The sequence below is a fragment of the Athene noctua genome, chromosome 1 (assembly GCF_965140245.1).
Source record: "Athene noctua chromosome 1, bAthNoc1.hap1.1, whole genome shotgun sequence".
Taxonomy (NCBI): Eukaryota; Metazoa; Chordata; class Aves; order Strigiformes; family Strigidae; genus Athene; species Athene noctua.
The window spans coordinates 11,749,732-11,762,842 of record NC_134037.1 but is presented as its reverse complement, the minus strand read 5'-3'; the positions used below and the strand labels follow the sequence as shown (position 1 = coordinate 11,762,842).

At 37.9% G+C, this 13,111-nt stretch overlaps 1 protein-coding gene across 1 annotated transcript in view; it reads right to left on the bottom strand.

The window, feature by feature from the left end:
* The window catches only part of LDAH (lipid droplet associated hydrolase), a 127,850-nt gene that overhangs the window by 62,357 nt on the left and 52,382 nt on the right, over positions 1 to 13,111 (bottom strand). Inside the window, exon 4 of the mRNA XM_074895568.1 lies at positions 6,939 to 7,108. Within this exon, the coding sequence (XP_074751669.1) occupies positions 6,939 to 7,108 (170 nt within the window). The remainder of the gene's footprint in view (positions 1 to 6,938; positions 7,109 to 13,111) is intronic.

The window sequence follows — 13,111 nt, the reverse complement described above, 5'->3', positions numbered from 1 at the left end:
TGACCAACTTAAATCATCCATAAACTTAAAATAACACACATGTCTCACTGAAGGCAGCTGAACTTCAACTCATGATTAAATCTGTGCAAAACTGTTAGAGCCTTTCTTTTTTTTTGCTCCCTTAACACTTAAAGGGGGATGAATGTGGGTGTATATCAGCCCAACGCTGTTTGCTTGTTTTTTTAATATGTAGCTCATTTATTCAGGCGGATGGACTGAAGGAGAAGGAAAAGACATCAGACTCAGTTTAGTTTTGTATCATGGCCTAGAAATTTGCAGCTTTCTTCACAAGATATGCATTTATTTGAAATGTGTACCAATTCCCTTGTGAGGTCTGCTAAGTATAGCCATCTATTTTTTTCCTGCATAATAATTTTGCAAATGTTGTCATTGGGTTTGTGTTACTGTAAGTCTTTTACCCATTTTAATTTTTATGGGGATTTTTTGCACTTCATCATTTAAGCCCGCAAGTAACATGAAATTCATATAAAAATAGTGTTTCTCCATGCTGTTTCTCCAGATCATGATCCCTATTGCTAGACATACCACATATCCATATTCCACCCATCACTGCAATCCATTAAGGAACCAAGAGCAACCAGTTCTCGGCAAATCAAAACAAGGCTGCACAAACCAAGGACATTTATTCACACTTCTACTGAGCTGTTGGTTTCACTGCACTCTGGCATACAAGTATGCAAAGTATAATCCTCTACAGGGAAGAAGATACCATCTCTCGTCAGAAATCTCCTGGCTATTTTTCTATTTTGTGCAGTCTCACTGTACTCTTCAAAATATCTGAGAGAAGTTTTGTAAGAGAGGATTCAAGGTGGTAAAAATATATTTGTTGACTCAGCCTATTTTAAACTTTATAATCGTCAGTGAGATCATCAGAAGTTAATTTACCTAAGGCAACAGCTATGTAAACTGACTGTTTAACATATTGTGACATCTAATTTAGGCAATCAGCATTTGAATTGGATGCTGTTACGTTAAATAAAACTTTCAAAAAGGGAATAAAAAATGATATTTCTGTTTATCTCAGGTGTGTTTATATTTTCATTTTCCTTCCACTTTCAAAATGCACTAGAGCTTCTAAAGACATCAGAACTTGCTAAATTAGTGTCCTTACAGATGTTTTCTGACACTAGCAGTCTTGGATTACATATAGAGGTTCTAATCTCAGCAAAATAGGAACTGAACAAATGTCATTGCCTTAATAGAGTCTTTCCCTCATCCATTCATGCTGCTGAAAAGATTCCCTTTTTATCTCAAAGATCAGACATGCCTTAGTAGTTCTTGTACTGTTAAAAAAATCTCTAATTAATCCCACAGTCTTGTAGTCCCTGTAATTCTAGTAATTCTAGACTAAAGAATTGTTTTCTTGTAGAAATGCCCATATTTAAAAACATTTTATCTTTCCTAACATAAGGAAAGCACTTCCCAAATTCATAATCAAGCTTTCAGCACAACTGAAACTAAATTATAAATGTAAAGGGTCACTGCATTGAATTCTTTATCACAATAAATCACTTTTGCAGAGGAATCCTGACATATTTCACTCGCTTATGGCCTAATTCTTCTTTTACTAAAGTTAGGGGGAACTTTCCAAGTACTTCAACAGAGAAGAATGAAGTGTTGACCGGAGACAAAAGAACCAACTTGATTTGAGGCAGACAGGCAGCAGGGAGAGAATCTAGTATTTGCCAAAGTAAGATTTTAAACCATTACAAAACATCTTACACACTCCTTCCTCTCCCCCTAAATAACTATTCTTAATGCAAAAAAAAATGTGAAAAACAACTCATTTAGCAGGGAGGATCTTTTCGCTGTGATATCCAATTATGCATTTGCTAATAGTGGCAAAATAAAATTCTCTCCTTGTCCAGTTCAGCTCTTAGAAGAACCAAAAGCTTAAAAAAAGACAAAAAAATAAAAGACACCTACCTGTAGCTTCTGTCTTTGGGAAACTTTATTTCAAAAAGAGATTATCTCTGCCAGTAAACTCGGGGAACACTTTGATAACTTACGGAACTGATGTTGACCAACAGACTTGGTAAATTAAAATCTGAGTAAAAGAATATCTAAACATGGAAATATACCTGAGTAACTTCATGTGTGAACACTCTTGTCTAGAATGAATCTAGAATACATTCAAAACAATTATCTTAAATTATTCTGAAAATAGATTAAGCTATGTCAGTAAAAGACATTTGGTTTAGAACCAGAATGTTTTACATGACCTGTTCAGGAATAGCTAATTTGCTTTAAACTTCATCTTCTACCTTACCGGAAAAAAAAAAAAAAAAAAAAAAAAGGATAGATGTTCATACATTTAACCGTTAAGAGAGATTTCTTTCATTTCTTCTGTGATTATTGCATTTTATGTCGCATACAAAGATACACTGAAATGAAAACTATCTATTACCATTTTTCACTGTTTTAGTAAAGCTTCTTTTAAAACTACTTCTATATATATACACGCTGAAAAAAAGAAATTCCCTGGCCAAGAGATGGCAAAGAGTAGAGCATTTCTGAAATTTTATATCCCAATCAATGTCTTTGTCAGAAGGGCCATGTGCAGCAATGTCTTCTCCCACTAAGATGTCTTGCGAAGGGCTGCAGGTAATTGGGAAGAAGCACATTTCTAGACAATAGAATAAAAAAAAAGCTAACAGAGTCTTGACATCTGTCGTTCTGTTGTGTACCTGTAGGCCATCAATATTTCCAAGCAAGCTGTTCACAACAGATGGAACGTGGCCTTTTGGTTCAAGTATGAAGCCACAAAATGAGGACTACATATGTCACACTAAAGGTGTGATTTGGGGGAGCACCAAGGGTAATAAAAGGCCCCATTACTAACAATGCAACAACAGAAACTTTGGAATGACTGAAGACTAATCTATTGTCAGCTCAATTTAAAAACAAATGATAAAATATATTTCTGGCTTTTTCTAAGATCAGAAGTAACAACAATAATGTTTTATAGATGAAAGTTCCTTTGCTTTTTTAACTATTTTAAACAATTTAAAAAAGAAGAAAGAAAGCAAGCTACTATGCACATATAGGAGCATCATCTAAAATAACTATCCAAATAGCTCCAACAAAATGCTTCACACTGAGGTAATTCAATCCCTGGCACCACTAATAATGGGTGAGAGAAACATTTTTCTATGGATTAGAAAATGGCTAAACAGACAGAAAACCAATAGCAGAGATATATAGCCAATTTCAGTAATTCAGAAGGTTAAAAAAATGTCTGGTACCTCCTGTTAGGCATGTTTAAGTTATTTATAAAAAGAAATGAATAGCACCAATACATTACACATCATAAAATAATTTAGAATAGTCAGCAATGAAGAAATGTTTGCTTAACTCAAGAAAGCTTGGTTAGTGGACAACCTCCTGATGGGTAAAAGTCAGGACTGATTTATGGAGAGTAAGACACATTGCAGAAACCTTCTAAGCTACATACATTACCAGATCCTAAAAAGTTGTAGCTCCTTAAGTGAAAGACCTGAATGCATTTCATATACAGACAAACAAAACCCCATGTAATATGGTTATGTTACTGTATAAATTTGTGGAATTGTTAAATGTGAACTATGTTATTTTGTTACACTCATCAGAATTCTCAAAAGAAAGTACAGACCAACAGATTTTTGTTTGGAAGAGTACACAGCGAAGGAAAGGTAAGGCAGATGCACATGAAGGCGTGCACAGAAATGATAAAATGGGGTTTTCAAGGTATAAACTTGTTTTATACACAACCATCCCAACCTATGTTTTACCACTGAGACATAGCAGCAATGTATGGTTCTGAATTACATATTACAGAAATTTTATTTGCTTAAACTGATACATACTCAGAGGTTTTAAAGTCTTCCTCCTGAATGAGTTTTACAGGAAGAGCAATGCTTATATAATGAGCTGTATGAGCTCATTAATAAGTGTTGATTTATTACCACAAAGGTGCTGTCATTTCAAAAGCATCATTGCAAATGAAAGACTAATACTGTAACAGACTGAATTTCATTAGCAAGGAAATGTGTCAATCTTTTGATTAAATTGACCAAACAAAATGTTTTAGGAAACAGTAGTGTCACCAGCTAAGCACAAGGAAATCCTCCAAGTAAGGACTTGTATTTTAGAATAGAATGCCCAGAGGATGTAGCATATATTATGAGGCTCAAGCTCCAACAATTGAGAAAATCATTTTGTCACTCAGCTTCATTTTTCAGTTCTGCTGGCTGAATGAACAGTAAAGAAGATTATGAGATTAAGACCAAGTATCAAGTAAACTGTACGTTATCGTAGTTTTCTATCTCCCCAGAGTAAGGCTGATTAACATTTTTCCTTCCCAGAGTCAAAATTTTTTAGCAGTCTGACAAACTCTGGATGCTCCAGTTGCCATGAAGAGGCGAATCTTGTCAAGATTTGATGCTCACCATGATAACTGAGAAGTGTTCATAGTTACAAGTGTACCAGCAAACAGACTGGCCAGGAACTATTCCCTGGTCCTGTCACTGAACAGTACACCACGGAATGGCCTGTGTCCACATGGCAGAATTCTCCCGGCCTCAAAATAGGGTGTTGACGTCCAGACGAACTACTGGGAAGGGTCCAGGGCTTCTGCCAAGCCCAGAACCATGCCAGGGTGTTGTTTGGGAGTTGCTGACTGCTTTGGGCCAAAACATCTCATAAAGACTGGTCCAAAAATGTCACTGCATAGCTGGCCCAGTACTCAAATCCATGCAGTGGCCCCACTTAGTTACAGGTATGTATGTAACCTGTGCAGCCCTTCTCTACTACTCAGACTTAGTTAAAGGCATCAACCTAAGACCAAGTTTGTGTTAAGGGGTCTCCTGAAGAAACTGTTAACAGAAGCCTCCCTAAGAGTCAGTAGAAAAATAGGGATGGGGTCCAAAATTAATCTATCCTGGGTAAACTGCAAATTCCTGCTTAATTTCTCTTTTAATGAAATAAGAAAGCATTATTTCACAGAAGTTTAAGAAAAGAAACACACAGTACTCCATTTACCTGGAGAGCACAAGGGCCCAAGAGATTAGCAGCATTCAAAACTAACAGATGAAAAGCAACCAAGAAGGAGACATAAGGAGATAGTATTTTCTCCTTTTCATGCATGCCTCAAATCATCAGATTCCCTTATCACTGTACAAGAGAGGGACAATCTAGTCTCTATTTGGTAAGACTATCAAGGGGCTTTAAATTGGGTAACAAAAAATCTGCTAAACATACACTCCAAATATAAACATTTACTGAATTATTTGAACAATAAATACAACATATTAACCTCTAGCTCAGAATAATAAACTGTAAGCAACCAAAGGCTCTTAAAGCAGAGAATTTAAGACTAAACCCAAAACTCGTATAATAAAAGAGTATCACATAAGAGCTACACAAAAATAAAATCAAATGCTCTAGCTACTAAAATACACATATGTGCTCAAAATCTTGTGGGAATCAAATATTCCAGTAAAAATAAAGGGAGAGATGGAAACACGAGTTTCTTATTATTACACTTCATATGTTATAAAGCCTAACAGTTAACTTATTTTTGGCAAAGAGACAAAGATTGCACAACACTCTGGCTTACACAAATATTTTCTATTGTTAAATGCATCTTAAATGTAGCTTGTCATATGTTAACTTCATGCACTCAGTGCACCATGCAGTCTAAGAGTGTCCCAAAGATACCTACATTTCAAAACATTGATGAATAGCAAGCTGCCAGCATCCAGTGAGCCAGGTGTAAAAAAATTACTCAACAATTCATAGTTTAATTGAAACCAGATAAAATCATTTGTGCAATAAAGACTGTACAGATGTTGACTAAAGAAAAGTTGGTATTTTTGGACAAATTACTGCATATGATATTTTCTAGAACACTCCCTCTTGAAAAGATAAAACAGTAATAAAAGTTCTCTCCAAAAATGCCCTTGTTTCTAATCACAAAGTGAAATACGCCTGTGGAAATATATCAGGTTAATCTCATGTTTCACATTTTTAGTTGCTGTTTCCTTTAAAGGAAAAAAAAAGTTAGACATGTAGTGGAAATGAAGAAGTGGAAGAACCTACTCATACACATATTCAACACAGACTTTACGCTAAACACTGCATTTCCTTCCACTGAAGATTTTATAATGTAAAGGAACAGGCAATGATTTAACAAGAGCGAATGTTTAAGAATAAAAATGCAGTATTCTTCATTCATCATCCACCAGCAGACTGAGTTATTACTGAGCAGTAACAGTTTGAGATTTCCAGAGTTGCAAGGACATGGCCCTGCCTCAGCCTTATTACTGCTTCGCAGTGACAGAGAAATGTTCAGATAAACAGAACATGCAGTAACACTTCTCACTCTCATCAAGTTACACAAATCAAGACTGAGCTGCAGAAGCAATGATATATGCATATGTATTAAATTTTAAAAACAATGTCCTTCACGTAGTAGTACTCATCACAATTTATATTACTATTCTTTTCCATGTATTTTCCCATGTACAGCCAGCAATCTGCTTGCCTTGCGATAAGAAACTGCTATTAAAATCATAACCAGTCTTAATTTTTGGTGTAATAATATAATGGCCAAATATCTAGTGATCTGTTCATAAATTATTTAAAGATGAGAAGACAACATGAAAGTCCTAAATATATTTATCACCATTATTAATCATTCATATTACAAGGGCATTTAGAGCTGCAAATTCAGAGTGAGAACTTTACATTAAACTTCTTGATTATATGTTATTAGGATTAGTGATTAATGTTTTTATTTCATTTTAATGAGAACTAGGATTGAAAGTTTTTATATAGCAGAATATAGCTTCCACAGGAAAGACATGACATTACCCACAGGCTAAGCATGTGCACTGCTTTGCTAATAATGTAATTCCCATGCTATAAGTTTAATGTACCTGAAGTTCTGATGCTCGCTTCATCATCTCCAATGTGATGTAGCAACCAATAGAATGAGCAATCAGTACCAGCTTTATATCTTTTGATACATTCTTTTTGAGGAAGTTCAGCTTATGCTCTACTTGTCCGTTAAGTCCAAAAACATCCTCTAGCTCCTTAATATCTGTGTCTGAAACATAGAAGAAAAAAAGTCCTTTGTTTTAATGACAGGAATTTCAACTATCTCAGTTTTTCCACTTCTTTGCAAAACTCTGAAATAAATAAACTTATTAATTAGAAAAACCTAACAAACAAACTTAAAAATGTAATTTTAAGTTACCATCACTGGTAAATACAGACTGATGAATCACATGTACACGACGTGAAGCTGGAAAGGATACAGAAACATGTGGAGCTTCATGGCACACCATCTAGCATTGAGTTGCCCTTCATTTAGAACAAGACCAAACTCAAGGCATTGGTCCAGCTCAAACCAATTTAACTTTACAGATCAGGACCTACAACAGCAATACTGCCCAGGAACAAGAGTCCCTTTCACACTAACTATCATATATATTATCACGCACTAAGAACCTGCAGATATCCAAAATCTCCTGTCTCAAAATGTAGATGCATAGGAAAGTCCCATGGAATAAGGAAAATATGAAATGCATATGAGTCAACACGGAGCACTAGCATTTACATAAACTACACCTATTTATGCAGGTTCTTATCATTGTCCATCCAGCTACAAGAAGGAAGGTCAAATTAGAGCTTCATGTTCTAGGTTACTGTACAATTTCATTCCTGTTTTATCAGGGACCTCCTAGAGGAGTGTGGGCAATCATTTATGATGAGGCCTTCACCACTCACTTCCTGGCCAGTGAACAAGGATGATCTGGTGCCTGTAAGAATTTACAGCAATTTGGGCATCTTTACCTCTTGCTCATGAGGTGGGTGACATGGGTCTCAAGTTCCCCAATCTAAGGGGGTTCACAGATCTTTTTCTGATAGAAAAGTGCTCTACCCACTAAACTACCTATTAAGGATACACCACTCCAATTTAATCTGGACTACTTGATGGAAAAGACTGTAAAAAATATACTAAAAAAAAAAAAAAAAAAAAAAGAAAAAGAAAGAGGCAGAAGGCATGAAGGAAAGTATGCCTATGACTTATCTGAAAGAGGTGTACTGGTATTAATATCACTTAATCTCTTAAATCCATGCTATTATCTCAGGGCCTGACTTCATACTCCAGTTTAAACACCTGATCTTTTACACTCCTTACATGTTTACCTGCAATGCAGCTTTAGCCTCAAATAAGCCAGATCTCCTTGCAGCGAGGTTCAGACACACGATGGGGACTAGCTCATTACTGAGCCATGGTACTGCAGACAGCATTTAAGTTCCTGGCAAAAACCACCCACCTCTAACGTCAGGAGCAGCTAACACAGGTAGTTAACACACAGCCCTAACAAGCCCACCAAGTATCAAGTGTTTAATTTCCCACTTGGTTTCTTTTGACATCCTCTGCATCAGTTCCCTATGTGAAAAACAGATGTGGAAGAAAGTACCCATCAGGCAAAGACACTGTAAAAAAACGTTAAAGAGACTGAGAAGCACTGACAAACTACTGTAAGAGAAAGCTAGCAGCGTTACATCCATTTTAGATGTAGCTGGTTTTGTACCTGCTTGGAGAAAGTGACAGCAGAGGCCTTTCTGCCTCTGTCTGTGAACATAGTTCATCAAATTATAAAGGCTGACTGTTTTTTTAATATGCATGTGGTATCAGTAACCTTAACTGCTAAAAATTACTAATGTTACTGTAGTGAAGTTATTGGGAGGTTGACAGTGATAGTATTAATTGGTAGCCTAAGTGGGCTGGCACTATATTGCCTTTTTGATCATCTATATGAAACATAACCTTTTGAAGAAAAATAATTGTTGAAACATGTGTTCTGATGCCTCTTTTTCTGAGCTTGAACTACCTACCACAGAGGTCACAACAAAGAAGTTCCTCAGTTAAACTAATATTTCTATTTAAAAGTAGTAATGACCATATCCCAGCATAATTTATAGTAGTTTAAGTAAAAAAGGGGTTTACTAAAACACATTCAAGGAATGAAAAATGAGAAAAGAAGTAGTATTTTGCCTATTAAGCTTTGTACAAGTAATGGAAAACAAAGAACTTGTTCTGTTTTCCGAAACCCTAAATAAAAGCTTAAGGCCAAAACATTGTTTTTAAACTTAGTTCTATCTTTAGCAAAAGCCGTCTTTCCTACTTTTTATTTATTTACACAGCAGATTAACCTCATGCAGGAGCGGGCTGTCTACATCACAAGTCTAATTAAGGGTATATATAACACATAAACCACAGAACACTAGAAATATGACAGCCCACTGGATACAGTAACAAGTGAGAGTGCATGATATGTTGCATATATGTATGTTATTGTGTGTTGGGTTGAGAAGGTCAGTTTTCCTTTGAAAACGTTTGTTGTCATTGCCATACTGTTTTACTCAGTCACTGCCATCTCCAGTGATTTATCAGCATGTCTTTTAATGTTTGACTATCCATTCATAGATTTAACTCTTGAAAATAAGTGATTTTACAAGAATTTCAGCTTATTCCCAGGTTAGAGCAAGGGAAGAGGAGGTAAAGTAGGTGTGTAAGTCTTCTAGAAAACTTTTTATGGTTTACAAGACCCCAGAAACCAAGCAGGAAACAAACCCATCTTTTTTGGTATTGCTCAGTCTCATAAGGTTAACAGCTACTTTTCACTACATGAATTCAGTATCTGCTACAAGAGATACTGAACACTGCTGCAATGTGATCAATAAACAATACAGCAAAGACAGCCTAGCCCAGTCTCAACATTTTTCAAGTTAAGGTAGATACCTATGTTAGACAAATACAGTTAATTATTTCAGTTATTTATGACATCAGATTTAATATTTAGTTACCTAATAAAGAGCAGCATAGATATTCAGGGCAACATATTCATAGCTATTACTGACTTCAGCAAAGATGTGCCTGTTCAGAACCAGTTTTGCTTGCAAAACAAGAACCACGAGGAAGTATATAGGTGGGGATTAAGAGTAGAGTGAAACTAAGGGCTTTTTCCTCCTCGCATTTGCTCAGATCTGAGTTTAGGACTTGAAGCATACTCAACTCAAGCCTGTGCACTAGTGTTTCCTTAAGGGAGCAGGGGAGAGCAGAGCTTGCAGAAGCTATTTTTAACTGACTGGGTTAGTTATGATTGATGATGACCACAGAGACCTGTTCTACTGCACTTGGCCAAAGCATCCTCAGCGCAGCTCGGCTCAGCACCACTCGGGGTGAGGATGCCCAGATTCCCACCTCTACTGGCCTGTGTTACACACACGTACGATCTCTCCTAGACTGAAAGCGAGTCCTGACAGCCAATGCTGACCCCAAAGAATTGTTTCAGCTGTTTAATATTGCTTTTCCTTTTCTTCTGGAATACTGGTTTGTTGCCCAACTAAATCACATTGGCACTACTAGAGAAGCCACAGTGGAGGATGAGTGTGCAGAGTGGGGTCTGGTGATCCACACGCTAAACCATCCTCATTACCAACTGACCCTGCACTCTTGTCAGGTGAAACTCCAATGTCACATAACCCTATGCTGAAATATGCATCCTATTTTACTTCTGGACAAATATAAAATTGCCCACACCACATGTCAGTTCATGTTTCCCAACACAAATCCTACACTTCTAATAGTCCAAAATGTGTGAGAGGTTTGGAAGATTTATTTATTTATTTTACAGAATAAAATTGCCCAGGGATTATCCAAAATCAACATGAATTTCTTGGGTGGAGAAGCTTAAATAGGTTCTTTATATAAGCAAACAGACTTGCACAAACACACTGGCAGTCAGCTCAACGATGGCTCTAAATCAGAGAAGGGACCAGAGTAACTTCACCTTAGGTGTGGAATAAATGGCATAGCTGAAGGAGAGCTCATTTAAGCAGTTTTCAGATAGTAGAAATTATACAACTTGTACCTTATGCTGCAAACACCCCATCTGGGTCAAGGCACGTGATTTTAAGACTTTATTTAGGTAAAGTGTATTAAAAGAAATACTGTATTTCTTTATTTTCTTTGGCAAATCTTCTGATGTGGTTTTGGAAAAACAAATGCAGTATCACTTTAATGAATCTTTTTCTGACCTCTGCTAAACCCACAGACTGAAACAACGATAGATTAAAATAACGTGTTTGCTCTAAGATTAGTCGAAAAGTTAATCTTGCTAGGAAAAAGGACTTTGCTTTTCAAGGAAATAAGAGAGAATTGTTTTTGCTTGTTTTTCTGCTGTGTATGTAAGGGAAATCCTTAGGCAGAAAAAAAGCGTGTATCACTTATATCATAGAATCATAGAATCATGTAGGTTGGAAAGGACCCTGGAGATCATCTAGTCCAACCGTTCGCCTAGCACATTTCCGACCTACAGCATATCCTTAAGCTCTAAGTTGACCCTACTCTTGAACACCTCCAGGGATGGGGACTCCACCACCTCCCTGGGCAGCCCATTCCAACACCTAACAACCCCTTCTGGAAATAAATGCTTCCTAATATCCAGTCTAAACTTTCCCTGGTGCAACTTGAGGCCGTTCCCTCTTGTCCTATCGCTTATTACTTGGTTAAAGAGACTCATCCCCAGCTCTCTGCACCCTCCTTTCAGGGAGCTGTAGAGGCCATGAGGTCTCCCCTCAGCCTCCTCTTCTCCAGACTAAACCCCCCCAGTTCCCTCAGCCGCTCCCCGTACGACCTGTGCTCCAGACCCTGCACCAGCTCCGTTGCCCTTCTCTGGACACGCTCGAGTCATTCAATGTCCTTTTTGGAGTGAGGGGCCCAAAACTGAACACAGGAATCGAGGGGCGGCCTCACCAGTGCCGAGTACAGGGGTGAGATCCCTTCCCTGTCCCTGCTGGCCACGCTATTGCTGACACAAGCCAGGATGCCATTAGCCTTCTTGGCCTCCTGGGCACACTGCTGGCTCCTGTTCAGCCGGCTGTCAATCACCCCCCCAGGTCCCTCTCTGACTGGCAGCTCTCCAGCCACTCCTCCCCAGGCCTGTAGCGCTGTTGGGGGTTGTTGTGGCCCAAGGGAAGACCCCGGCATTTGGCCTCATTGAAACTCCTCCAGTTGGCCTCAGCCCATGGCTCCAGCCTGTCCAGGTCTCTCTGCAGAGCCTCCCTGCCCTCGAGCAGATCAACACTCCCACCCAACTGGGTGTCATCTGCAAACTGACTGAGGGTGCACTCGATCCCCTCGTCCAGATCATCAATAAAGATGTTAAACAGACTTCAGACTGGAGATTCATAAAATTTCACCTTTCATTAAAAAGTCTCCAAAAATCACAGACTCTGTTTTCTCAGATAATTAAAAAAAAGATATTGGAGGCCAAATTCTCCAACACTACCCTCAAATCTGTGCATATAATTTCTGCACGCCTTTGTACTTCCCTAATTTCACAAGGGAATGCTTGCACATCTGAATTCCCAAATACCCTAGTCACAACAGATGACTGAACATTGGAGCTTAGTACATATGGACCCTTGTCATGGAGTGACGCTAAAGGCTGTCCCAGGATCTGCTCATACACAAGGCCTCCAAATTACTCATGAACAAGTAATAAACTGTGTGAAAAGGTGTCTTGTAATTATATGCCGTGAAGGAAAGGGAGGTAAAAACCACTGCCCTACCTGCACTGTATCTTTTTCTTCCCTGGGTCGTTTACTCTAGGAGGTAGTACCAGGATATCTAAGGACAAATTCTAATGAACCACCCATATAAACTCTTGTGGTCAAAAATTTTCAGAACTGGACCTTTTACAGGATAAGGACAAGTAAATATCTGGGGATCAAACCAGGGGACTGGTTCAGGGACTGGATCGTCTGAAGATGATGCTCATTTCAGCTGCATGACACATCATCATACTGTTTAATGTTAACAGTGAGGAGAAACAAGAAGTTTAAACACATGAAAAAGCTTTAACATCACAAGAAACTGTCAAGAGGAAGAAGAGCAAAGGGAGAAGATACTGAAAGGTCAGTGATGATATCAAAGTGTATGAAAAAGGAAGGCACAAAGCATCAAGTACAGCCAACCAAACAGTTCAGGAGAGCTAGCTCAGAGTCACGTTAAGTCCACTGCATCTCCATC